The sequence below is a fragment of the Miscanthus floridulus genome, chromosome 8 (genome assembly GCF_019320115.1).
Source record: "Miscanthus floridulus cultivar M001 chromosome 8, ASM1932011v1, whole genome shotgun sequence".
Taxonomy (NCBI): Eukaryota; Viridiplantae; Streptophyta; class Magnoliopsida; order Poales; family Poaceae; genus Miscanthus; species Miscanthus floridulus.
In genome coordinates, this window is record NC_089587.1 from 202,316,413 (window position 1) to 202,341,945 (window position 25,533).

Genomic DNA, 25,533 nt, shown 5'->3' on the forward strand with positions numbered 1-25,533 from the left:
GCATGCACCACATGTAGAGCTCGCACCCGTGGCGATGAGCCCAGCACATCGTTGCCATGGTCCAGGTCCCAACACTCCACTTCCATGACGTTCTCTTCTGTTCCGTGGCCGTTCTCCGCGTTGTGTGAGTCCATCTCGGAGCTCCGGTGTCTTGTAGGATAGGTTCAACTCCCTCGAGAACGCAAGAGCTCGCAAGAAACATGAGCACGACGTCCGCCAACATCGACGCGAACGACTGCAGCGCCGGTGCCAAATTCTTGGCCTTGGTCGCCTCCTCTTGAGGTCTGTCCTTACCCATGTCGGCCGGCGAGGTTGTCACTGTCGCTGCCACTCCGCACTCGCTGCACCGTGTTTCGCTTGTAACTAGCTTGCCGCGCTCCTCAACGGCCACCTCGTGCGACCCTACGACAACTTTGGAATTCTGCCTAAGCATTCGTCGTCGGCAGCGAGGAGTGCTCTGGCGCTCCACATCGAACCGAGGAGGACCAAGAGTAGGATCCAACGTTTATTTCTATCAGGCGTTTGGACGTGGATTTCACGACATTGTTGCTAGACAGAGATAACATTGCTGTCTTTTGGTGATATTTTATATAAGGAACCTCTTTTAATAGAATTTTTTGAAAGTGGAGTTTTTCGCTGCTATTGAACCAATTTTACCTTAATAAACCCACTCGGACAGGGCAATCGTTGCTAGTGCATCGATCAGTGCTCCCTGCGGACAAGAAAAGCGGACTGCTTCGTTCAAGGTTCAACTCCGAGAGAGAGAGCTTCGAGCCAGAGCGAGGGCCGAGGAGACGATGGTCGGGATCTTCTCCAGGTTCTCCGCCGGCGCCCACCGCCGCTCCAAGAGCGTGGCCGTGAGTTCTCTCCTCGCCCTCTTTCTCCTTCCCCTATCATGCCCCACTTTGTACTTCCATGTCGTTTCTGCTGTAGTTTACTTCCCCAACTCCAAGAAGGGATCTGCTTGTTTATAACCATATCAGGTCCACAGTAGGTTAGCTTAGCTTCTTCAAGCCGTGCAAGGGTCAGATTTGGGCTGGTTTCATTTGACCCCCTATTTGCTCATGGGAGGATTCTGCTGTCTCAAAGACTCGGATCTCACCTTTTAGTTCCTCTTCTGATTCCTTGATCGGGATGGTTTTAGCTTGCCGTTTTTGTTGGATTTTATTTATGTTATCTTTATTTTTCTGGCATTCCATTGAATTTGAATGGCCTTGCAGCTCAAAAATTGGGGAAAGTTGAGTGCTTTTGTTCTCACTATAAATCTCTTCATGAGAAATTTTACAATTACTATGTAGTCAGGTGGAATTATTGGTTGGCTAAAGCCAAGCATCAGAAGTAACCCTAGTGAATTTGTGCAATTGGACCTTACTGTGATCAAGTCTCGCCTAATTTATGGGAAATCCGCTTTCATCCTGCAGGAGGTTGTCGAGACGTTGGCCCCCAACATGAGTACAGGAGAATCTGATCCAGCAGCTGTTCCTGCAGAGAGCCCTCACGGTATTGAGGTTGGCGTTGAGTTCAAGCCGGTGGAGCACCCTGTGGAACCTCTCAATCTTGATGAGCCAGTAAAATGCCCACTTCCTGAGCCATCTATACTGCATGTAAGCCATCCTCTTGGTGCTTATTGAAAAATCACTCTAGAAAATCACGTTGTTGATAAGGAGAGTAATTTTCTTGTCTTGCAGCATTCAGCGACGAACGTTACTAGGAAACTTTCTTTGTTGCGGAATGTAGTGTTAAACCATTTTAGGAATCTTAGTTACTCGATGCTTGAACTATCATTTCCCTTGTAGCAAAAGCATCATTCGGTGCAAACTTATTGATGCCTAATTGGTCCTAATTGATGCTAGGATAGGAGGATAGGAGGTGTTTTCAGTATCAAATGCAGACCATATTAGCAATCTTTCTTGTGTTGCAGACTTAAGTGTTAATCATATTAGCGATCTGCCTTGAGTTGCAGAATTGAGTGTTGTGCGAACAGCAAACTGCCAGATCTCATCTTACCTTTCTGATTATCAGTCTGGTCTTGTATGCTTGAAGTTCAATATTTCCTTAACAGCAAAGCATCGGATCTTTCAGACTTTACTTGTTCCCCTTACTGGTTTTATTGGCTGATGGTCTGATGAATGCTAGGATGGGAGGATATGGAAGGAGAAAATGTCTTCAGTCAGTACGACGGTGAGAACAGACTTGCAGGTCGTGAAGGAAGGGTCGCAGCTCGAGCCTGACAGTAGCAGTGCTAGGTCACGATCCGCAGTTCCAAGGCGTGCCATATTGCCCTCCGTAAGCGCGCCTGAGCACAACATCCTAGCGCTGCTTGAGGAGTGCAACGTCTCTGGGAGCCGTGGCTCTGCTGAATGAGCTTGAGTTGGGCGTCGCTAGCACATTGTAGCTAAACTGTGTTTTGGCATTTGCCTCTGCCTGTATCTCTTCCACTCGTCAAGCGCCACGAGCTGATCTGAATACAGCAACCTTATGTCTGAAAAAAAAATTAGAACTACACAACAGATCTTTTGTCTGGATTGTATCTATAAATACGAGTGAAAGCATTTTGGGGGAGATGTCTCGCACTTGTCGAGGGCAGTAATGGTTACTGAAACGGTTGTGTTGTAACTTTGCACTGTTGAGTGCCTCAACGTGACGCCCAGTTGTCAAGTGCAAACTGTACTGGAAAATTTGTTACGGGTAAGCAGTGTTTGCTATTTACAAATCCCAATTCGCTTGCCCGTAGATTTGCCTCTGCCGCCAAAGTCGCGGCGCCGTCCAGCAAGATGGCAGGCATCTGTCACAAAAAAAAACCGTCAGGCCTGAGTCACTGGGCTCGTGCCCATGACATGCCTGGCGTCTAGAGGAGACGGTGGCGATCGGTTAGGGTCAGGCGGTTCGATGACCTGGGCCATGTTTAGTTTCACTTGGTTTTGCTAAATTTTTCAAGATTCTTCGTCACATCGAATCTTTGGATGCATGTATGAAATATTAAATATAAATAAAAAATAAAACTAATTACACAGTTTAGACGAAATCCACGAGACGAATCTTTTAAGCCTAATTAGACTATGATTGAACACTAATTGCTAAATAACAACGAAAACGCTACAGTGCTCATTTTGCAAAAAATCTCGCATCTAAACTGGGCCCTGGCCACCTGGGAGCCGGTTGGAGAACAAGGGGGCTAGCCGGCTAGGCGTGTTTAGCCGTTTGGTTGTGACAAATGACAATGCTGCATCTACGGTGAGAGAATGACAATGCTGCATCTACGGTGAGAGAATGTCACGTATACGGTATACCTATCGGCGGCGCGCGCCGCCGAACATGGGTGGACGAAACTGCTCAATTCATTCACGGCCAGATCCGTACGATACAGATACAAAAGTGCAAAACGATGCCGAAACCATTACAGCTACTGCCGATTATTTGCCAGTAAATCAGACCATTTTATTACAAGCAATTAGTAAGAAGATAGAAGACTCACCAAAAAGTATCATGCATCAAAACGGCCAGCTTTTTGGGTGTGACCTATCGCCAAAGTGTCCATCACAAGCCACATGTAATCCTCATCTCTTATCAAGTTACCATCGCCTACCACCGAAGACCCTCTAGTAGGGTGAATGGAGCAAAAGAATAACACGGGGCATGGAAAACGCCTGCCCGATGAAGCAATCTATCCCGGGAAAAATCACAGTACATGCCACGGCAAAATGGGGATGAATGGAAAAAAAAAAATGGTCAACCTAGGCATTCTGCTTTGGCTCCTCACCGGCTAATCTTCTCCGCTGCTGGTGCTCAGCGACCTTGTAGTCCACAACCTCACGGAACAGGCCTGGGGTGAGCTCGCAGTCCTTGCTCCCGTAGACAGCGGCCTGGACGCTTGCCATCATCTTCGCTATCTCTCTACCAGAGAAGCCCTGGGTCTTAGACGCTGCCTCCCGGATCAGGTCGTCAGTGATGCCTTTCACCTCGATCTTCTGGGGCTGGCGGCGGAAGAACCGGAGCCAGCTCTTCTCATGTTTGTCACCAGCTTTGATGATGTACTTGTCCAGGTATAGCTTCAGGAGCTTGAATCGCTCATCTTCCCCAGGCAGGGGAAATTCCAGGACCTCATCAATACGGTCAGCGACAGCAGAGTCAAGATCACCAGGCCTGTTGGTGGCAAGTGCAAGGACAATGTCCTTGGATTGGTCACCTGTGCGGAATAGGAGAGCATTCAGGGCACTCCTTTGAGCTTCACTCATGTAAGTTTTGTTCCGTCTGCAGGGTACAAAAAATCAGTCTGAGATGTCAACACTACATTTTGCAAATTAAGGGTGAGAATACTACAATTTGCAAGTTCAGGGCAAGAAAACACGCCTGAAATATAATTGGATCTTAGCACACTCAAATATAACAATGACAGAAAATCATTGGTGCAATACAATTCTATTAGGGGCCGTTTGGATCCTTTCATTTGGAGGAATTGAAATCTACTTAATAAATTAAGTTATTTGGCTTGGAATCTGATATTCCACCACTTTCCAAAGTTCACATATAAGCTTATCTCAAATTCATAGGGTGGGATATGGAAATTGGTTCTATAGATCACAATTCTATGTTTCTACTTTGCAACTTATAACACGCTCTTCAATTCACTCCCCTACGATAGAAATGCAACACATAAGTATCTCTCTTGTATAGCCAACAACAATATACAAATATAATCCATATACAACCATATTGGCTTAATTAATATACGTCTAAATTATAAAAAAAGGGTGTACCCAGTGCAGAGAGCTCCCGCTCTGTGCGGAGTCTGGGAAAGGGTGTCAGTGGCAAGCCTTACCCTCGCCTGTGGCGAGGAGACCGCGACTCGAACCCGGGACCTTCCGGTCACAGGCGGTAAGACTCTACCGCTTGCACCAGGCCCGCCCTTCATACGTCTAAATTATAATTATATTCAGATGAATTCAATTCCAAGGATCCAAACGGGGCCTACAAAAATATTAATAAGTGCAGTGGGCGTTATGGTGAGAATTTCTGGACTCCATGTTATGATGCTGAAACTTCAAATGGTGCCATGGAGGTTCAAACAAGAAAAGTATCTGAAGATTTTGTTTTCACTTACTCGCACAAGAAAGCATCTGCTTCATCTATGAAGAGGAGCAAACCCCTATTAGATTTCTTCGCCCAGTCAAACAACTGATGAATCTTGGTGACTGCTTGTGATCCCAATGGTGCAACATCTCCACCAGTCATTAGTGCATAATCTAATCCCTGTAAGTGGCGACAACATTAGTGGGACAGTAGCATTTCAAACGTTTTTATTAATGCTGAATAGGTATGGTCTATGAAACATACAGAATTGCGAGCTAGTTCTCGTGCTGCCATGGTTTTCCCTGTGCCAGGAGGCCCATAGAAAAGCATGTTCCTGAAAGGTGCTTGATGAAGTTTCGTATTGGCCGTGGCATTAGCAAGCTGCTTCACCCTCTTCTGGAGAGAAGGATTTAGAATAACATCACCAAATCCATTCCCGTCCTTCCCTAGGTTGCTTCCATTCTTCAATTTGCTAGTCAGGGTACTTGTAGCACGTGAGAGGGAGCCAGACCAGGGATATTTCCCTCGTGATGACTCCCTTATCAGTGATGGCTGACCTAGAATCCGATCAACATAGCCCCAGACTACTCTTGCACCCTCCCTGGGGAAAAATATGTGAATCTATGTAAGGGCATCAAGCAGAAAACAAAAATTATGTTCATTTGTGCAGATTCCTCTTGCATCATTTGAAATATATGCACAGGTCTTAAAACAAAATATGGTAGATACAGGAATCATCCAAAGCAAACAAAGGGACAAATTTAGAAGAAATAGAGCAACAAATCATACTGTGACTACTAGAATTCAAACCAGTATATTGCTTAAGATGTAACTCTGGCACCACAATTGGTTTCGTATTCATCATTGAGTTTAAAAGCTGAGGTGGATACACAGCAGCAGTTTAATTCAGTAACTTATGAGCTCCAATGCAGAGTAAGAAACAGCAGAGTTATGGTGAGTGAACCACACAACTAAATCCAGAAATTGAAACATAGACCACCATGAACTTTACCTTGTTGTGTATATCCCTGCAGCAAGTGCTGTTATACCTCCCACTGCTACCACTAGCTTATTCTGATCAGTTAAGATCGTTCGCAAACCACCTAGGGAAAAAGGGAAATAAGATATCACACAACAAAGATGTCGATACAACATAGGAGTAAAAATAGAGTAACATTATGCTGGTACCCATATAGTATCCAATTACCAGTTTTAATTGCAAGTAATAACTATGGAAGTTTTATCAAATCACCCAAGTTATTTAACACAAACCATTGTAAACAGCTTAAGAGAACTGCAGAAAAAGGTCCAATAAAGAACTATTCACTTAGTAAGGCATACCTCCTATATGCTCAAAGGTTGTATTTATCACTTGGATCCACTTCTCCCTGTCAGCATTTATCTCCTCCAAAAGCAATCGCCTTTTCACATCTTCAGTTTGCTTTGTTACTAGTATTCTCCCCTCCGCCTCTGCCATGGCTTTCTTTGAAAGGGTCGCCTGCTCTAGATTGGCCCTATGCCTCTCTGTCTGTCTCCGTTGTTCCTGGATTTGCTCCTCAGTTGCCCGCCTGATCTGCTCTAGCCTAATCCCAGATTCCTCTTGCATCTTCACGAGCTCCTGGTTCCTTAACCTCTGCGCCTCATGTTCAGCCTGCAGTCGCTTCCTTTTTAGCTCATCCTCGTACTGAGCCGTCTGCGACTTAAATTTAGCTCGTTGTTGATCAAGTTTTTTCCTTTCTTCGAAATCCACCCGTTTTTGCTCCTACAAAATGACTCATGTTACAAAATAAATTTGAGCACAATATAATTCATGACTTAACAAATCAAAAGTACACTCCCTACATTCCAAATTTTAAGTCATTCTGCCTTTTCTAGATACATAGCTTTTACTATGTACTAAGACATATCTAGGTGCGTAGCAAAAGCTATGTACCTAGAAAAGCCAGAACAACTTATACAATTTAAAATGGAGGGAGTGCTTAATATCACACCATTTATTATGAGAATGAAACAATCTATACAAATGTAATAAAAGTATAAAACCCCTCCAATAAAAACAAGTATCTTCCATGCTTGCTGCAAAACTATTTCATTTTCACCAAATATTTTTACAAATACATAGGTAAGTCATATAAAGGGCGTACCCAGTGCAGAGAGCTCCCGCTCTGTGCGGGGTCTGGGGAAGGGTGTCAGTGGCAAGCCTTACCCTCGCATGTGCAATGCGAGGAGACCGCGACTCGAACCTGGGACCTTCCGGTCACAGGCGGTAAGACTCTACCGCTTGCACCAGGCCCGCCCTTCAGGTCAGTCATATGAAAATAAAAAAAGAAAGAGATTTGTCTTGAAAAAACTATGTTATGGAGACTATCAGTGTGCAAAGTGATACTTGTGACTGGAGAAATTATGCAACAGTAAACATCAATTTATCAACCCCTTCATCACAGATCCACACTATTCAATGAATAAATAAGGGTGACATGATCTGAATGAAGTACTTAATGTGTAATAGAACCAACACACAGACATAAACTCTGTTCAAGTTAATCAATAGCATTCTGACAGACTTGTAAAATACTGCAAAAATAGGAGCAGTAATGACTAAGTAAATCTAAGATGTTGTATGTTGATCACCAACATTTGTGTTGCAGACTGTCAAGAAGGTCAGAATCCGCACAATATGGCCACACAATTCAGGATTTCAAGAATAAAGAGTTATGTGAAGCAGTTTGTTAACTGCAGCACAGAATAAAACCAGTCATAAACAGGAATGCAAACACTATGGATATGGAAGCACATTACTGAAGGTCCTATATCCATGGCAATTATGAACTTGTGATGCTCATTTCTGGAGTTTCCAGGAGGGCACAGAATCGTCATTTGTAATCTTAAATCTCGAAACTATATATTTTTCATGCAATGTTCTCCAAACTAGCTCCTTACTGCTTACCCCAGACGAGATGAGCTTGGGACTAAAAGGCTTTGCAGCTATTAAGTTAGTTCGAGTAAGTGATAATTCCTTCGTACAAAATATCATAACCAACAAATTGAAGGCCAACAGAGTGATGGGATGAGAGATGTCTCACAAGCTCGATCTCGGACAGTGCCTTCTGCAACTCGAGTTTCTTCGCAGCTATTTCCTGCTGGTGCGTCTCCTCCCGCTTCTTCATAAGCTCGAACAGCTGCACAAGCACAACCACGGTTGAAAACAGCCCCCAGTCAAAACCCACCATAGAACGAAATAAGGAAAAGAAACAACGAGAAAGCCCCTCGGAAAATGCCGACCTTTTTGGGGTCCGACGACTTATTGAGCTGGTTAAGCGCCTCCACCCCACGCTCCAGCGGCGCGGGGTCGAAGCCCGCGGCACTCGTGCGAGGGTGCTGAGTCGAAACCTTGGGCGCCTCCTCCGAGGCTTCCTCGCGCCGCCCGCCCGACGGCGGTGGGGGACTGCTGGGGCGGCGGCGCAGCGGGTGAAGGGACCTGGGCGGGGGCGGAGGAGTAGAAGCCGGGGAAGCGGAAGGTGGAGCCGCCCCCGTCGGCGTGGGCCCGCTCGGAGGAGAGCGCGAAGGCGCCCCCCGCGGAGACGGCCGCGGGCCGCTGCCTTCGCGGCGGCGGCGGCGGCCATGGTTGTGAGTCGTGTGGGTTTGGGCGGGGTAGGGTTTAAGGCTGGCTGGCTGGCCGTCCGTCCGTCTCGATCAAAACAGCTGTAGGAGATGCGAGTATTTGTGCGGGGGCAGGCGGTTCCGCAGGTCGTCTTGCGGCCCAAGAAGGTCGGCTACTCTTCTTTCTTTGTTCTTGCCTTCTTGGGATACAACAGAAGCACGGGGCTCTCTAGAGTTCGCTTCTGATATTTTTTCAGTGGGGGGGGGGGGGGGGGGGGGGGGGGGGGGGGGGATGTTAGTGGTTTATTGCGTTCCTGTATATACGCCGTACGTTGCACCGGGGACATAATTTTTGTATTGAATCTCAATTGGACGCAGACGCTAAGCTTTCAAGATTTCGTATCAGACTCGGACATGTGGGTTCAGTCTTCGTATCGAAACTGGATAGGACGCGGACACGTGAGCTCCAAGTGGAGGATGATTCGTATCTGACACGTGCGCATGAGCAGAGAACGTAGATCGAGATTTGATATCACTGGGTAGATGATGACGTTAGTCTTTTTAGGTGTAGAGAATTACGTTATGACAATGATTTATAGTTAGTAGCATTATTTATTTATTTTATTCATAAAAATCAAATAATTTATTATGGTTCGTAGATGTAGACATTGTTTATGTTTGGATACGCAGGGTCATCGCCAGAGTGCGACATGATACCCCATAGAGGATGAGGGTCTACTAACACTTCATTTGTTAGGGCACGTTTGATATAAAAGCTAATTGCCAGCTACATGAAAATTAATCTAAGGGCCTGTTTGTTTCCGCTCATAAGCGCGTTGACGACCGAGATGCGCGGAAAACGACGCTGGACGGTCTGCGGCGCTCGCGCGTTTCACGGCAGAAAATGAACGCGGCTCGGCGATTCCCAAAACGCGGCCTCGGAGCCGCGTTCGCTCAAACGCGAACGCGCGATACGGCATCCCGGAAACAAACAGGCCCTAAATTAGCTCTAGTGTGTCTAAATATGAGAGTTAATAGGTGGACTATTTTTTTAGAAAAGTCTTCAAATAGTTGTTAGCCAACTAACCACTCAACAATAGCTAATTTGAGCTATTTTTAACCTCAATTAGTAACAAGCCATGTGTATCTAAATAGGCTCTTATATACTATGGGTCGGTAGAGAGTCAGAGAGGCAGCAATGCAGCTTTTGTTGCCATGCTTAGACTGTCTCCAACAAGTGACCCATAAGAGCACCCAAACCCAAAATGGGCCTCCGACAGTACTGTATTGGTCTCCAATAGAGTATATGTACATGAGACCCATTTTAGGTGACAAGAGAGACACAACCTAAATCTGAGTATCCTCTCTCCTGGAGATCCATTTGCAGAAATGGTTTTCTTTTGGGTGTTGTTGTTGGAGAAGAAAAAAAATAAGTATTAAACCCTTTGCCTGTAGCGCTACCCAAACATGAAATATGTTTTGTATTTTTGCGTGCCATTGTTGGAGATAGTCGTTCAACGTCATTGAAACGAACGAAGAACTCTCTTCATTCTAAATTACAAGACACTTTTTTAAATACTTAGCTTTTATTATATATACAAATAGTGTATCTAGAAAAAGCTAAACATCTTAATTTAAAATGAAGGCAGTAACAAGAAAATGAAATAAACTGTCAATTTGACGCTTTTTTTTTTTTTGAGACTGAGAGGATGAAAGGAAAGAGCTCTTCTATGTTTTTTTTTGGGTGAGAGAGCGCTCTTTGACTGACCCGATGGTCACTAGAAAACCGCGCCATCTTGAGCCAGCCGTGGTGATTCCGTGTGGGATTTACGATGTTTAGAAATTGATTTGTTTGATTGCCTAATTACTTCAATCAATTTAAAAGAAATGGAGTCACATTTTGTATCAACGAATACAAGGACATGAAAAGCAGCTGTGTACCAATAGCGTAAGCGCAAATATGTTGGATCATTTATTCTTCTAAAAAAATATGCTTTTAGTTGACATTGCAAAGTCTTTCAGCTTCATATCATACATTAAGCTCTGACATTATGTAAATGAAAGAAGAGAACGGCCCTGTTCGGCTTACCCTATATTCCCATATTCAGCTTGTTCGACTTCTTTTTTCAGCCGGAACGGTGTTTTTCTCTCACAACAATTCAGCCGGAACAGTGTTTTTCAGCCAGTTTCAGCCAAGTTTCAGACCAGCGAACGGGCCGTAATTGTCTTCCAGTGACATTTGACTCAAACTGAGCAAAAAATGTTATCTCTACTACCTGAAATTGCATTGTCTTGTTTAAACTATATGATTTGAGCAGCAAGATCTCACAGCTGTAAAATTACAGTGCGATGAAATTTGGTTGCTGGAATGTAGATAGGTTCTGTATTTCCGTAAACATAGTCTGAATTTTATTATATTAGAGATATAATTAATTATCTACATACCACAGGCAATCACACATTAAGAAGAGGTAATATACATTACTAGCATGGCAAAAAAAAAAGATCATAAGTGAGTTTCTCAATGAGAATAAAGATAAGTACTATAAATTTTTAATAAAAATCCCTCAGCAATATCATAAACCACACACCAGGTCTTTGAGTAGAATGCCTAGAGGAATAAAGATATTAAATGAACTGACGATAGTCGGAGATGGTTTCATATGTATATAAGCAAAAACTGTTGTGTTGCTCTTCACTTCTCGAACATTGGGAACCTGAGTGTCCAATCTCTTAATGAAACACGTGCTAAGCACGTTCTCAAAAAAATATGTTCATGAAATCTTACTTTACAACTGAAAATAAAAATAACATAGGCTTAATTTATCTTGCAAGCATATCATATCCATTGGTCATCTTCACCATCTCAGTTCGGTAAGCTTCTTTCTAACTTATCCTATTGAGGTGCAGTTTGGGGCTAGGTTTGCTTCCCGCTGACAGTGCTGTCTGTATAACTTGTGTTATTTAATGGAAAATGTTGGCATGTACTTTTTGGTGCTGAATCGTTGAAGCATCCATAATTATTCTACTTCCTTCAGGCTGTTCTTGTCTACAGTACTCCAAAAAATTGCCCAAGGGAGAAGCCTAACAGAGATGAAGGAAGGTATACATGAGAAATCCATCACTTGCAGACTTTCTGGAAGCTGATCTTTAGTTATTTAGTACAGGTTATCTAGAAATGAAAATGTATTCTATAAATGAAGGCACAACAACATACCACTCCATGTAAGCAATAAAGTGATCAGGTTTGTTCCACAAAAGTAATATGCAAACTCCATTTGATTTGTAAAAGGAGGCTTCGGTAGATTCATCACAGAGCATCTACCTGAACTGTTGCGTGGACATAACATGGCATGTTCCTTCATCTTGCATTTTTACTATTTTGGAGAAGAACAGATATATAGGCACATTCTCAGGTCTACATCGTTGCTTAATGAAACATTGTAACTTTTGGTTCATATTTGAAATGAAACGAGGAAGTTCATTCACAGTAAACAATCTTGCTTTGTTAATTCATTAATCTTTCCACTCTGTATATGTGTATTTTAGGGAGCACAGAGAATTAAGTAACATATTAACATCAGTACAGGTTAATGGCAGTAGGAAATCATTTAAGCTGATAACTTGGTGCATGCTTGTTCAGGAAAAAAAACTGTGGTGGTAGTCTAGGATTTAATCAGAATCTTAGATTTAGATTTGTCTAACCCAATATTACAACAACAAACGCAGGGATATATTAGATTGGAAAGAAGTCTCAATTCATAATTCTCTATCTAGGAAAATGGATCACAATTTTAAATCTTCTATTTAGATTTTTTGCTAATTTAATTTGAACGCAGATATTTGCAGCCAGCATCAATGGAACTATGGAAGCAGCTTCTAAAATTCTCAACCAAATCAAGCAAAGATTGGTGAATATAAACAGCACTTACCTTATGGTTTGCAGACATGATTGGTGCTGGCTCCACGTGGACGACTACCGCGCCGGCCGACTAACAAGCTGAGGATATGAGAAGCAGCACATGCATACCACCCCCACATCATCTATTTGTGACAGCTGACGGGTACAGAAGATCTGAGTACTATGCAGTAGAGAAGATGGAGCTCACGGAGAGAGTGGAAGCGTCGGAACAATGCCCTTTTTTGGGGAAGATGGAAACTCTAATTAGAATTTTTGCTAGCAATGGATGAACATATGTGCTACATTTAATTATTAATGGATGAATATATGTGCTGCATTTAAATAAAAATAGTGAGCAGTGGAACTGTGCACGTATTTCGTAATAGATGATGCTATATTCTGAGAAAAGAACAAGCCATAATTCTCCATTTGCTTCTGTGTTCTTTTAGTTCAAACTGAATTGGTCACAAAAAATCAGAAATGTCTTTAGTTTCAGTTTGACTTTGAAGGCAATGACTAAATTCAATACTTATAGCAAAATGATTAAGTCTCTGAACAAATTTTGTACTTGCAATCTTGAAAGTTTGAGAAGATGTATACCTAATATGAAATCTGAATATTGTTGAATGAAAACATCTTTGCAAATGAATACCCATAGTCACTGATCCTTGTACCTGCTAATAGAAATTTGCTTCAGAGACTAATAGATTGAACTTAGGAATAATTGGATTCATCAATTTATATCATGATGATATGGCTATTTTATCAAACACATGACATACAAACTCAAGCTTTCCTGGAGTACGGGAGGGCAAAGACAAATTGGAACCACTTGATATTATGATTACCTCACCTGCAGACTTCATCACAGCCGCAGTACAAGCACGGAGATTTGCTATCTTCTATTCTTATCCAAGATGTACGGGCATATTGAGCATGTATGGAGGCAGAGTCCATGGAGATGGGGGCAGAGAAAGCACACACTTACGGCCTCGTCTCTGACGTCGTTGTCGGTGGGCCCTTTGCTAACGCCGGCGGTTCAGTGAGGCCGCGTCCATGCCGGTGGCACGCAGTCGCGGTGACGTGCGTCTCGTCGGGGAGCTACATCTGTGTCATGGCACGCCGCCTCACCGCTGGGCCGACGAGGAGCAGCAAGCCCCTGCGCTCAAATCTACGTGCCTCCGTAGGACCAACGGTGGAGGGCTACAACTACAACACCATTGCATCTGCAGGAAGATTTGGAGCGGGTGGAGGCTGCGTTGAGCAGGGGATGGGAGGAGGGTGGAGCGGATGACGGCCGAGCGCGGTGGACGGAGGGAGGCGCCGGTGTGGCAAGAGGACACCGGTGGTCAGCAGAGAAGGTGGAGAAGGGACCTTGTAGGCATTTTATCGAGCATGCGTTGAGCGCCATCGCTAGCAGCTGCTGGGGTGTTTTCTATCGCTCTGTGTGGCGTAGGAGCGAGCACAGGGGCGTGAGGATGGTGCAGCGCCGTCATTGCTGGCATTTTTTTTCTGGCGCCAGCGATGCTTGCCTTCTTCCTCATGACGACGACGTCAGGGCATCTTTACCTGCCTGCGTCCATCAGAAGAGGAGCCAGGCAGGGAGAGGAGAGCTCGACTGCTCGAGCACCTGGAGCCAGTCAGGGTCTCCACCGCACTTGCCAGCGAATTGCTTCTGCCCGTCGCTCCTGGGGCCGCAAGAACTACTGGCGCGGTCTCGGCACGTGCCCGACGAGGCGGCCATGGCCATCACACGCGTTCGCTGAACACGGCTGAGGTATGAGGTAAATGGAAGAAGGAGAAGATAGAGCCATGGTCTCATACTCTCATGGAGAGAGGAGCGGGCAGGGAAAGCTTGAGGATGGTGCCGGCGGCGGCCGCAAGCCAACGCCACGAGCTTTCGCGAAGAGTCATGAGAGCAGTATGGTCGAGGACCCGAGAGCAACGACTCGATCGAAGGCAGCACAAGGGATCCAACGGCTGAGCTTCGTCAGTGACGTGGCCCAATGATAAGCCAGAGCTTGAACTCTGGATTCGAAAGTTAAAGATAAAGATACTAAAAGGCCCAACTAGGATAACTACCCAGAGAAAGTCGCCCAAACGTTAAAGCAAGCCCATTCGCAGACAACGGCTGAAGCCCACGAGCCCGCTCGCGTTAACCCTTTCGGCGGCGTTTCGACGCGCCATCCCGGCCGCGTCCGCCGCCGTGCGTCATCGCCGAGCATGCCGCGGTGGTCGTCCCCGAAGGACCCCGCCCTGGAGGCGGCGCTCCGCCGTAACCGCCGCTGGGTCGTCAACAACCAAATCAAGCGCCTCCTCCTCCGCTTCCCGTCCCGCACGGCGTCCGTGCGCTTCCTCCAATCCCGCTTCAAGACGCTCGATCTCATGGGCCGCGCCGCCAACTGGCTCGGCAAGTACCCTTCCTGCTTCGAGGTCTTCTCCGCCGACACCGGTGGCGGTGAGCAGGAGCCCCACTTCGGCTTCACTAAGCGGATGGCGGCGCTCGTCCACGCGGAGGAAGCTGCCGTCGCGGCCTCCGAGCCGGCCATGGCGGACCGCCTCGCGCGCGTGCTCATGCTCGCCCGCGGCCGCCGCCTACAGGTTTCCAAACTCGCCGCGCTGCGGGGCCCTCTCGGCCTCCCCGACGACTACCTCCTCCGCCTCCGCCTCCTCCCCGCCAACACCGATCTCTTCCGCCTCACAAACCCCTACCCACACCGCCGCAACGCCGCTGAACTAGAGCTCGTCAGATGGGCGCCCTCGCTCGCCGTCTCCGCCGTCGAGGCCGCCGCGGCCGTGAGCGACTCGCCCCCACGGTTCACCTGCTCGCTACCGGCCTCATGGATCAAGTCGCACGCCAAGATGGAGGATTTCAACTCCTCCACGCCTTACATCTCGCCCTACTCGGTGGAGTGGGCTTTGCCAGGCACAGACGCCGAAGCCGAGAAGCGAGCGGTGGCCGTGGTGCACGAGCTCCTCTCTCTCACCCTGTGGAGAAAGATGTCAATTTTGAAGCTGGAGCATTTTAGGAGGGAGTTTGGGCTGCCGGAGGGCACAGTGAGGATGCTGCTCCGGCACCCCTGCCTCTTTTACATGTCGAATAGGTACAAGATACATACAGTCGTGCTCCGTGAGGGCTACGAGGGGTCAGAGCTGAAGGAGAAGGATCCGGTGGTGTTGGCAAAGGATCGGCTCGGGGAGCTCATGCAGGAGGGGCTGCATGAGTATAACCAACGGCGGCAAGCGGTGAATTTTGAGAAGAAGAGGAGGAGAGGGGAGGTTGAGATAAAGAAAGAGAAAGGGGTGGAGGATGAGGAAGCGGCGCGCTTGGATAGTGCAGAGAAAAGGGAGGAGAGGAGGCGGTTTTATAAGGTGTTGTTCGGTGATGGCAATCAGTAGTGTTGATATTCAGAGGCAGGTGAACATCATCAGTGCATAGCTTACTGATTGGGGTTTGAGCATTTTGCCATTATGTGATTTATGAAAACATTTGCCCGTGGTTGTGGTCTTATGGATGCAATAAGGTTGGCAAACTATTGCAGCTGAAAATGGTACCAATGTGTGTTGCTGTCTTGTCACAGGGAATGGAATTTGTTAACTGTTAACTAGAATATATGACTGAAGAGAGGATCCCCACAGGCACCAGATGCTTTGATCTGTCCTTGACGATTGCAACAATGTAACCATTTTGGACCAAGGCAATAATATAAGTATTGTTGCAGAGGCAGCAGAATATATTGTGGCAAGGGATGTGGTTTGTGCTGTTGGCATGGGATGTTGCTGCTATTGCGGCCATCTGTTGCTGTGTTGACAAGTGTGCCATTTGCCTGAGTGGAGATAGAAAAAGGTGGAAAACATACATGGATTTTGATGGTAGGGCTGAGTGCAGTGGGTATGTCTTGTCCAGGGGTATAAGGTGTGCTGCTCATGTTGTGCGACGCCGACGGTACAAGGTCTGCAGGGGCACCTGGTTTTCTTGTTGCTCTTGTGTCACATCGGCCTTCCCGCTTGGTAGTGGGGAAAACAAAACCGGAGAGTTTCTGATCTGGTGTTAGGGCACAGTGATTTGGCGTGAGGCCATCGAGGGATCCTTGGAGGTGCCCGGTGTCCTCCCTGTTAGTGCCCTAGGCATCAGCAAGCAACTCCCGTGAGATCTCTCTATTCTCCTTTCTTTATACTTCCATTTCTCGGTTTGAATGTGAAATATCAAGTGGGTAGTGTAGCTAAACTATTTAGGGCCTGTTTCGAACAAAGGAATAGAAAACACAGGAATAGCAGAAAAATGGAGGAATAGGAAGGAATTGGGATGCAAAACAGAGGATTGAAAAACACATGAATTTTATATGAATAGGTGTTTGGAATGCAGGAATATGACTAGTATAGGAATTTTAGAGTTAGCTGCAAACTCAATTGTTTAGTCGGTGCAATCCGTGTTTCTGACACCAGCCACCAGCTCATAAGCACTCATCAGCGGCAGTAGACGTAAAGGAAAAGAAAACATGGGATCGGAGAGGATTCTTTTTTTCCTGTGAAATCGGCATCTGGCTACAGGAATCCAAAGGAAAGGAAATCTCGATTCCTCTATTCCAAACGCGTGCTTCAACTTCCTTTCCTCCGTTTCTTGGTTCCTGCGATTTTCCTTTGGATTTCCTCCAATCCAAACAGGCCCTTAGGATCCGAATCTGACGTGTTCCTTGTTGTTAGGGATAAGGAGAAGAAGATCCCGTGGTCCACCAGTATTTTGAAAGGACAAAGCAAACAGGGTGTTGATTTTGGAGTAGATAGAGGAAAAAGTACCCTAGCTGATAAATTAGCACTTCTAGTTTCATCCATTAGTTTGGTAATTGATGAATTTCTTGGCCTGTGCAGCAGATATTTAAGTTATGCTTTGCTAAAATAAGATCTACAGATATCATAAAATTTAGTATTTTTTATTGGTGGCGATGCTTGTTATTTCCTGTTCATTTTGTTTTCACCATGAACTTCAGGTTTGCTTCTATCAGAAATATCTTACGCACATGACTTGTCATCCTATGTGCTTTGTTAGGGTTATATGCACTGTTCGCCTACACGGCCGTGTAGCCCGTGTACACGCCGTGTACACGCTACACGGTGGTGCGCCGTTTCCGTCCGTTTCCGTTTAATCGTCCGTTTACCCCGTTTAATTGACCGTTTAGCCCGAATAATAGCTAAACGGTAGGTGACCGACTGTTTACCGTTTAGCGTTTAGGAAAACATTGGTTATATGAAAGCATCATGTCAAGTTACCTTTTTTGTTTGTGAGTGATGTCAAATACTTAAAATAAGTAGAAAGCATGGTTTTCAGTCAAGTCTTCTGATACTTGATATAATTTATTTGGCTACTGAATGCCATGCAACTTCGCCTATGTTGTCTCAACATAGCAGGTCCCAAGCCCTGGTAAAGGAGGAGGGTTGTGATAGGCGTGGCGAGCCAACGTTAAATCTAGCCAATCCAACGTTAAATCTAGCCAATCTAATGGAGATGAAACCCGAAAGATTTTTATTGACTTGAAGAAGCCTTATGATAAAATACCAAGGGATGTTATGTGGTTGGCTTTGAACAAACATAAAGTCCCAACGAAATACGTCGGGCTCATTAAGGACATGTACAACAATGTTGTGACTAGAGTTCGAACAAGTGATGGAGACACGGATGACTTCCCAATTAGACTACATCAAGGGTTAGCTTTGGGCCCTTATTTGTTTGCCTTAGTGATGGATGAGGTCACAAGGGACATACAAGGGGACATCCCTTGGTATATGCTTTTCGCGGACGATGTAGTGCTAGTTGATGAAAGCCGGACATGAGTGAGTCAGAAACTGGAGTTATGGTGGGAGACTTTGGAGTCCAAAGGTTTTAGACTTAGTAGAACTAAAATTGAGTATATGAGATGTGACTTCGGCACTACTACTCGGGATGAGGAAGATATTAGTTTGGAAGGTCAAGTAGTGCCTAGCAAGGATACCTTTCGATATTTAGGATCAATACTACAGAGAGACGGGGATATTGATGAAGATGTTAGCCATAGAATCAAAGCAGGGTGGATGAAGTGGCGGCAAGCATCTGGTGTCCTATGTGACAAAAGGGTACCACAGAAGCTAAAATGCAAGTTTTATAGGACGACGATTAGACCTGCTATGTTGTATGGTGCAGAATGTTGCCCTACGAAAAGACGACATGTTCAACAGATAAGTGTCGCAGAAATGCGTATGTTGCGTTGGATTTGCGGTCATACAAGAAGGGATCGAGTTCGGAACGATGATATACGTGATAGATTAGGGGTAGCACCAATTGAAGAAAAGCTTGTCCAACACCGGTTGAGATGGTTTGGACATGTTCAACAGAGACCTTCAGAGGCACCGGTGCGTAGTAGAATCCTAAGCCAGGATAGTAACGTGAAGAGAGGCAGAGGAAGACCGAAGTTGACTTGGGTAGAGGCAATAAAAAGAGACTTGAAAGGATGGAATATACCCAAAGACTTAGCCTTAGATAGGAGTGCTTAGAAGACAGCTATCCACGTGCCTGAACCTTGATTGCTTCTGCTGGGTTTCAACTCTAGCCTACCCAACTTGTTTGGGACTTAAAGGCTTTGTTGTTGTTGTTGCTGCTGCTATTGAATGCCATGCAGGTGAACAATTGAAACGAAGTACCACCCAGCTAATTTTTTCATCTGGACAACAAATCTTGGTCAAGAGTTTTCTCTTGGTTAGTTGGTTCCTTCTCTGATCTTGACCGGTTGGTTGCTCTCTTTATGGTCGTCGGTAAGAGTGACGTCCAAACTGAACCTGTGTTCTCATGCATCCTTTATTTCATTTTCCATCTAACATTATAATTTTCTGGGTCCAATCATAAATCCTCAATACTAAATCATGGTAATTGTCTGAAATAATTATGCAGGAATCCTCCTTGCTTACTCTCCAATGTTGGGCTGCAGAGAAAACATATTTTATACTTGGCCATGGTGCAAATGTAGAATATAGGAGGCATATGAAAAGGCTTCGGAGTCAAATTCTGATCCACACCCTGAATATTTGGATTTTTGGATAAATGAAAGTGAGGGGCTGAGGTGCGTGGCTAGTTATCTGAGGAAAAGCTATGCATAGAGATCAGAAACTCTTCCTCACAGTGGCACATTGAGCAGTACATAGAAGATACTGAGGCGTGTGCTTCCAGTGCTGACTTTGAAAGTTCAAGCTATCTCTTTGGCTGTAAACCTTTAAATGTTTTTTTTTCTTCAAATTTTTAGTACATCTTTGCCACCGAGCATTTCTTGTCTCCAGTGATCAATTCATCATCATGAACTCTGAATAAAGGACGTACCCAGTGCAGAGAGCTCCTCCTCTGTGCGGGGTTTGGGGAAGGGTGTTAGTGGCAAGCCTTATCCTCGTCTGTGCAATGCGAGGAGACCGTGACTTGAACCCGGGACCTTCCGGTCACAGGCGGTAAGACTCTACCGTTTGCACCAGACCCGCCCTTCGAACTCTGAATAAAGTATGAATTAATTATTTTGTACCAATGAAACCTTATATGTTTATGGACTTCAATGAAAAAAAGGCCTACATCCTATAGGAGTCGTGTGTGTTTCTATCTATGGATGGTGATAGCCAAGAACATAGAGCGGCTCTTTGGTGCTCTTTCTGCACATATATGGCTTGGGAATAATTCTGAATTCAGGAAGCGGAATTACTGCTCCATCCTTGGTTCAAAAGGATGGTAGGTTATGTCATAAAGGACTAAATTGGCACTGGAGTGTAGGTAGCCTTGCTTCTTCTGTGCTGTGCTACTGAAAAACTATAGCATGGCATGCTAAGGTCCCTATCAAAGTAACTTCAGCTATTATAATTTGCTGACCCTCTTTTAGAGAAAACATGTCGTGCAATCTCTACACAAGTATGCTACTATACATTATTCAATTTAAAATCATGTATTATATGTCCCTTATAATTAATTTTCATTCTGACAGAATCTACAAATGATGAATCCAACTATGATTTTTTAGTATGAGATCCTGTCCCATGGATCTTATGGCCAGTGGGGATTCATTATTGAGACATGTAGATCAGAAGCTTTGGAAGATCGGATGAGGTTGATGGTATGTAGGATCGCACAGATCAAGTTGTGAAGGCCAGCATCCAACCCTCTTCTGAGTGACACCGATGGAAACTGCTACAGAAAACAATGTAACTCAGCCACAGAACCGATGTATTTAGCGCAGAGGATCATCAAAGTGACGTTCCAGAGGCTAACCGCCTTTTTGAGGACGAGCATTATGGTCTAGATGACATGGCGAAGTTGATATCGGAGGCTGGCAACATGTGATCCAACTTGCTCATGCCTGGTTGCCAAAGGAGGAAGATGGCTTCGAAGCTAGCCATGAAAATGGTATCCATGTTTCGTGACGATGATGAAGACGCATTTGAGGATGTCTAAGGCAATTCATATAATTCCACCTTAAAGATAGGGTCACAGATGATGGGGAGATCTGTATAGGCCGATGAGCTCCTCACTACCTAGGGCCTTTCTCATGATAATGTCTTTTTTTTTCTGTGAAAATTCTGCGCCACCTGGTCGTTCCATATACAATTTTCTAAGCTTCTCAGTAATGTGGAAGGATATTAATTGAGGAAAGGAGGGGTGGGTGGGTGGGGGGGGGGGGGGGGGGGGGGGGGGGGGGGGGGGGGCGGTTGTCAGTACTCAGTAATGTGCAGTACTATTCAATTCAGAATCTGTGCAAAAGATAGCGAAAAACCAAACAAGAAGCTTATCCTGAACCTAATTGGTTTGTCGCGGCATCGCCTCCGCCCAGCTGCCATTTGCCCGCTCCAACTCCTGGATGACATTCAACAGCTCAAGAAAATCCCAGCGCTGCTCTCCAGCCACAAATCGCTTGCACGTGGGGCCCAATAGCGCGGTGTCCATATCTGCAACTGCAACCTCTGCACACAATGAGGTCGAGCAAGGCGACCACGGCGGCGAGAGAGACACGCGATTTTTACTCGTCGCGGTAACCGAATCTTGTGAACACAAGAGCTCCATGTGGCCACCGGCCACGGTTCGGCAATGGTAGTTTCGTCACACTGCCTCTGCTCCACCGCTCGCCGATGGTGCTAGCATGGTGGGAGGTCTAGTTCTGTCCCAGGCGCAGACGCACCAGGTCGCCACGCCAAGAACCGCCGCACCGGCGCCGGCGCAGGCGTTGGAGAAGAGGCCGAGGGACCAGGCGCAGCCATGTGGCACGGCGGCGGCCGTCTCGGTGCGGAGCTTGGACGAGGTCAGGAAGGCGCACGCGCGGAACATCAAGCTGGGCCTCGACCGCTGCCCGCGGCACGCGCGGCCGCTGCTCGCGGCGTGCGCGCTCTCGGGCTGGCCGGGCGGCATGGAGCTCGCGGCGTCCATCTTCGAGTCGCTCGTCGAGCCGGAGGCCTTCGATTACAACACCCTGATGCGCGGCCACGTCGGTGGCGGCCGCGGCGATCGTGAGCCGGCTGCCGCGCTGCGCCTGTACGTTGACATGCTGGAGGCGGGCGTCGGGCCTGACAGCTACACGTTCCCGTTCGTACTCAAGTCGTGCGCGCAGCTCGCGGCCTTGCAAGAAGGGAGGCAGGTGACAGCTTCAGCTCGCACTCGACCAAGCAGTGTGCTCTTCTGCAATCGTTGACACGCTAGCCGATGGGGTGTGACATTTCTTGTTTACATTGGCAGTTGCAGGCGCACATCGTGAAGCTTGGGTTCCAGCACGACGAGCACGTGCAAAACAGCTTGATCAGCTTCTACGGCAAGTGCGGCGAGCCGGCGATGGCTCGTCTGGCGTTTGACCGGGTGGAGGCCGAGGAGCGGACGACGACTTCCTGGAGCGCACTCCTCGCGGCGTACACGAAGGCCGGGCTGTGGCGCGAATGCCTCGAGTTGTTCGGCGCCATGGTGCTCGATGGGTGGAGGCCCGACGAGAGCTCCATGGTCAGCGTGCTCTCGGCGTGTGCGCACCTGGGTTCCTTCGACGTCGGGCGGAGCGTCCACTGCGCGCTGCTGAGGAACACCGCGAGGATGAACACCATCATGCAGACGTCCCTGGTTGACATGTACGCCAAGTGCGGCAGCATCGAGAAGGCCACAACGGTGTTCGACGCGATGGACGGCAAGAACGCGTGGACGTACAGCGCCATGCTATCCGGCTTGGCGCTGCACGGGGACGGGCGGAAGGCGCTGCAGGTGTTCGACGCGATGGTCAGGGAAGACCACGCGCCCGACGCGGCGTCGTACGTCGGCGTGCTGAACGCCTGCAGCCGCGACGGTCTGCTCGAGGACGGGCTGCGGTGCTTCGACCGCATGCGGCTGGAGCACAAGGTCGCGCCCAACGCGCAGCACTACGGCTGCATGGTGGACCTGATGGCCCGCGCCGGAAGGCTGGACGACGCGCGCGCGCTCATCGGGAGCATGCCCACGGGGCCGACGGACACGGCCTGGCGAAGCCTGCTGAACGCGTGCCGGATCCACGGGGATCTGGATCTCGCCGAGCGCGCACTTGAGGAGCTGAGGCGCCTCGGCGCCGCCAACGCCGGCGACTACGTCATCGTCGCGGACATGCACACCAGGGCCAAGAACTGGGCCGCTGCCGCCGCGTTCCGGACAGAGGCGGTGGACTGGGGCCTAGCGCAATCCCCCGGGTTCAGCGCCGTGGAGGTACGCGGCGTGCTGCACCGGTTCGTGTCGCAGGACATGTCGCACCCGCGGACGCGCGACATCTACGAGATGCTCCACCAGATGGAGTGGCAGCTGCGGTTCGATGGCTACAAACCTGACACGTCGGAGGTGGCGCTGGACGTGGGCGAAGAGGAGAAGCGGCGCGTGGTCGCCGCGCACAGCCAGAAGCTGGCCATGGCGTTCGGCCTGCTCAGCACGCCGGAGGGGGCGCCGGTGAGGGTCGTGACCAACCTCCGGATGAGCAAGGAATGCCACGCGTACAGCGCGCTGATCTCGGAGATCTTCAGGCGAGAGATCGTCATCAGGGACCGGAACCGGCTCCACCGGTTCAGGCGCGGCACCTGCACTTGCAGACACTACTGGTAACGGTTCCGTTGGTGTCAACTGTGGATCAATGGTGTAAATATCAACAGCGATTTCTTTCTTTGTTTCTGCAATTCAGTGTATGTATGATTCCTTTGCTGTGAATGGAATACATGGTACACGTCTTCGACAAAAATGTTTGAACATTTGCTGTCACTTCAAAGGCTGAGGTTGCTATGTTTGATGCCATTTGGGTTAGTAGAGATATGGAAGTTACTAGCAGTATATTTCAGGTGCCTGAATTTTCAGGTGCCTGAATTTTCAGGTGACAATTTTAATTAGATAACCAACTAGTACAGGTAAAATGATAACTCACAAAAGACAACTTAAATTTTTTCCTATAGTCAAACAATGATAAATTACATGTTGTCTAAGCAATAATGAAAAATCAGGTACTTCAAATATAGGAGAAGTGAAGAGGGATAGCAAGCAATTAGCAGCGCCATGAGGCTCAGAAGGTAAAATGCTAACGGATGTAGCTAGTTTCTGTGCTGATGATCCGAATCATTTCAAACTGCGAATTTCTGTTGGCCAACCGAAAACTGGAACCACAAAAACCTGCTGCTAAGGACCAGCATTTTCAAGGCTTTGTTGGCAAAGAGGACACCTCAAATAACTGCATTGCATTATATATGAGGGAAAAAAAAACAGGTCCATTACGTTTGCCTACGACACTAGTTCTAAACCCCCCAACTTTGCCTTGCACTTTTATGCGGTGTTTGGTGCCTGAAAATGACAATATTCCATGTAGGGCCTTAATGTAGTAGTAACACGTTTGCCTACGACACTAGTAACACTTTTACACACTTCATACCGTCTATTTTTTGCTATGAAATAATCAATATTTGACAGTGCTGATTTTATTACTGTATATCATCGGTGTCCAAGAAGCTTAGTTAGCGCGTATGTATGTACAGTAGATGTGCCTTCTTTTTTTGGGACACTGTATTACCAGTTTACCACCAGAGTTTTTTTTCCCATCCAGTAGACGTGGTTCCAAAGTCCTCCTTCTATTTTCGATGTATTGAGCTAAACGGGAAACAGCCTGACACAGCAACTTCGTTCAGTAATCCAGCCGGAAACATTTTTTCTTTTTTGAAAAAAAAATAACAGCCGGAAACATTGACCGGTGAGCTGAAACAGCTTCAGCCCTTGGGTACTACTCTGCGTAGCAGACCATGGGCTAGCAAAACAGCTTGAGCCTTCATGGCTAGCAAAGCGACTGAACAAAGCTGAGGTGACGGCTGCAGATGTTGCAGATCAGATCCCGATCGAGATCGAAGGCCCCGTTCGCTGGACTCAGCTAAAAACACGGTTCCGGCTGGAAAAAAAAGCTGAACAAACCGGATCATAAAGTAAACTGAACGGGACGAAGCTCGCAGCTATCTATACGTCTGGTTGGAATGGACAATGCCTCGTATGAATGCGCATCATGCATTAACATCCCGCTTGATACGATCATAAACCGTTCCCAAGTCGATCTTGCCCGTTCCCAAGTCGTATTGCAGTATGGCGTTCATCTTTTTTTTCTTGGAACGTTTGTACAGTATGCTGCTCAACTTGGGCACGGGCCAGGCCCGGGCATGGCATGTTCACCTCGCGGTAGGGGACCCTCTTTTCTAACTCTTTTTTTTTAAACACCGGGGGAGCTGAGTGGCTCCACCTGAATATATTCTCCATAGATTCTGGTAAGCCGGTAATGAAGGGTGCATATCAATTATTATACGGGTGACTCTTAAAAGATCCAACAGGATACAAAGAGGGGGAGATAACAATGACATCAACAGTAACACAACACAACACAACAACAATAACAACATGATTTAGCTAACAGCTCAACTTACAAATCGAAGCGAATGCAAACACTACTTCCTAA

The 25,533-nt window shown here is 46.9% G+C and overlaps 3 protein-coding genes, 1 long non-coding RNA gene and 2 pseudogenes across 4 annotated transcripts; 4 read left to right on the plus strand and 2 right to left on the minus strand.

The window, feature by feature from the left end:
- Positions 1–675: 675 nt before the first annotated feature.
- LOC136474612 (uncharacterized) lies at positions 676–2,561 on the plus strand. Its single transcript, XM_066472170.1, has 3 exons — positions 676–857; positions 1,422–1,604; positions 2,137–2,561. Exons 1-3 carry the CDS (start codon positions 798–800, stop codon positions 2,362–2,364), a joined length of 471 nt encoding a protein of 156 aa, XP_066328267.1. The 5' UTR covers positions 676–797; the 3' UTR covers positions 2,365–2,561.
- Positions 2,562–3,376: 815 nt separating this feature from the next.
- LOC136474613 (uncharacterized) lies at positions 3,377–8,708 on the minus strand (annotated as a pseudogene).
- Positions 8,709–11,353: 2,645 nt separating this feature from the next.
- On the minus strand, positions 11,354–13,556 carry LOC136477933 (uncharacterized). Its single transcript, XR_010764151.1, has 4 exons — positions 13,420–13,556; positions 13,172–13,245; positions 12,603–12,808; positions 11,354–11,754 (listed from the first exon to the last, which is right to left on the minus strand). It is a non-coding gene; the product is annotated as an uncharacterized lncRNA (long non-coding RNA).
- A 1,238-nt stretch (positions 13,557–14,794) lies between these two features.
- Positions 14,795–17,458, plus strand: LOC136477931 (protein WHAT'S THIS FACTOR 1 homolog, chloroplastic-like). The gene is made up of 2 exons (XM_066476203.1): positions 14,795–16,718; positions 17,276–17,458. The coding sequence occupies exon 1, from the start codon at positions 14,795–14,797 to the stop codon at positions 15,968–15,970; it is 1,176 nt and encodes a 391-aa protein (XP_066332300.1). The 3' UTR covers positions 15,971–16,718; positions 17,276–17,458.
- Positions 17,459–18,441: 983 nt separating this feature from the next.
- LOC136477932 (uncharacterized) lies at positions 18,442–21,163 on the plus strand (annotated as a pseudogene).
- Positions 21,164–21,458: 295 nt separating this feature from the next.
- On the plus strand, positions 21,459–23,802 carry LOC136474614 (pentatricopeptide repeat-containing protein At1g31920-like). The gene is made up of 2 exons (XM_066472171.1): positions 21,459–22,197; positions 22,296–23,802. The coding sequence occupies exons 1-2, from the start codon at positions 21,706–21,708 to the stop codon at positions 23,658–23,660; spliced, it is 1,857 nt and encodes a 618-aa protein (XP_066328268.1). The 5' UTR covers positions 21,459–21,705; the 3' UTR covers positions 23,661–23,802.
- The last annotated feature ends 1,731 nt before the right edge of the window (positions 23,803–25,533 follow it).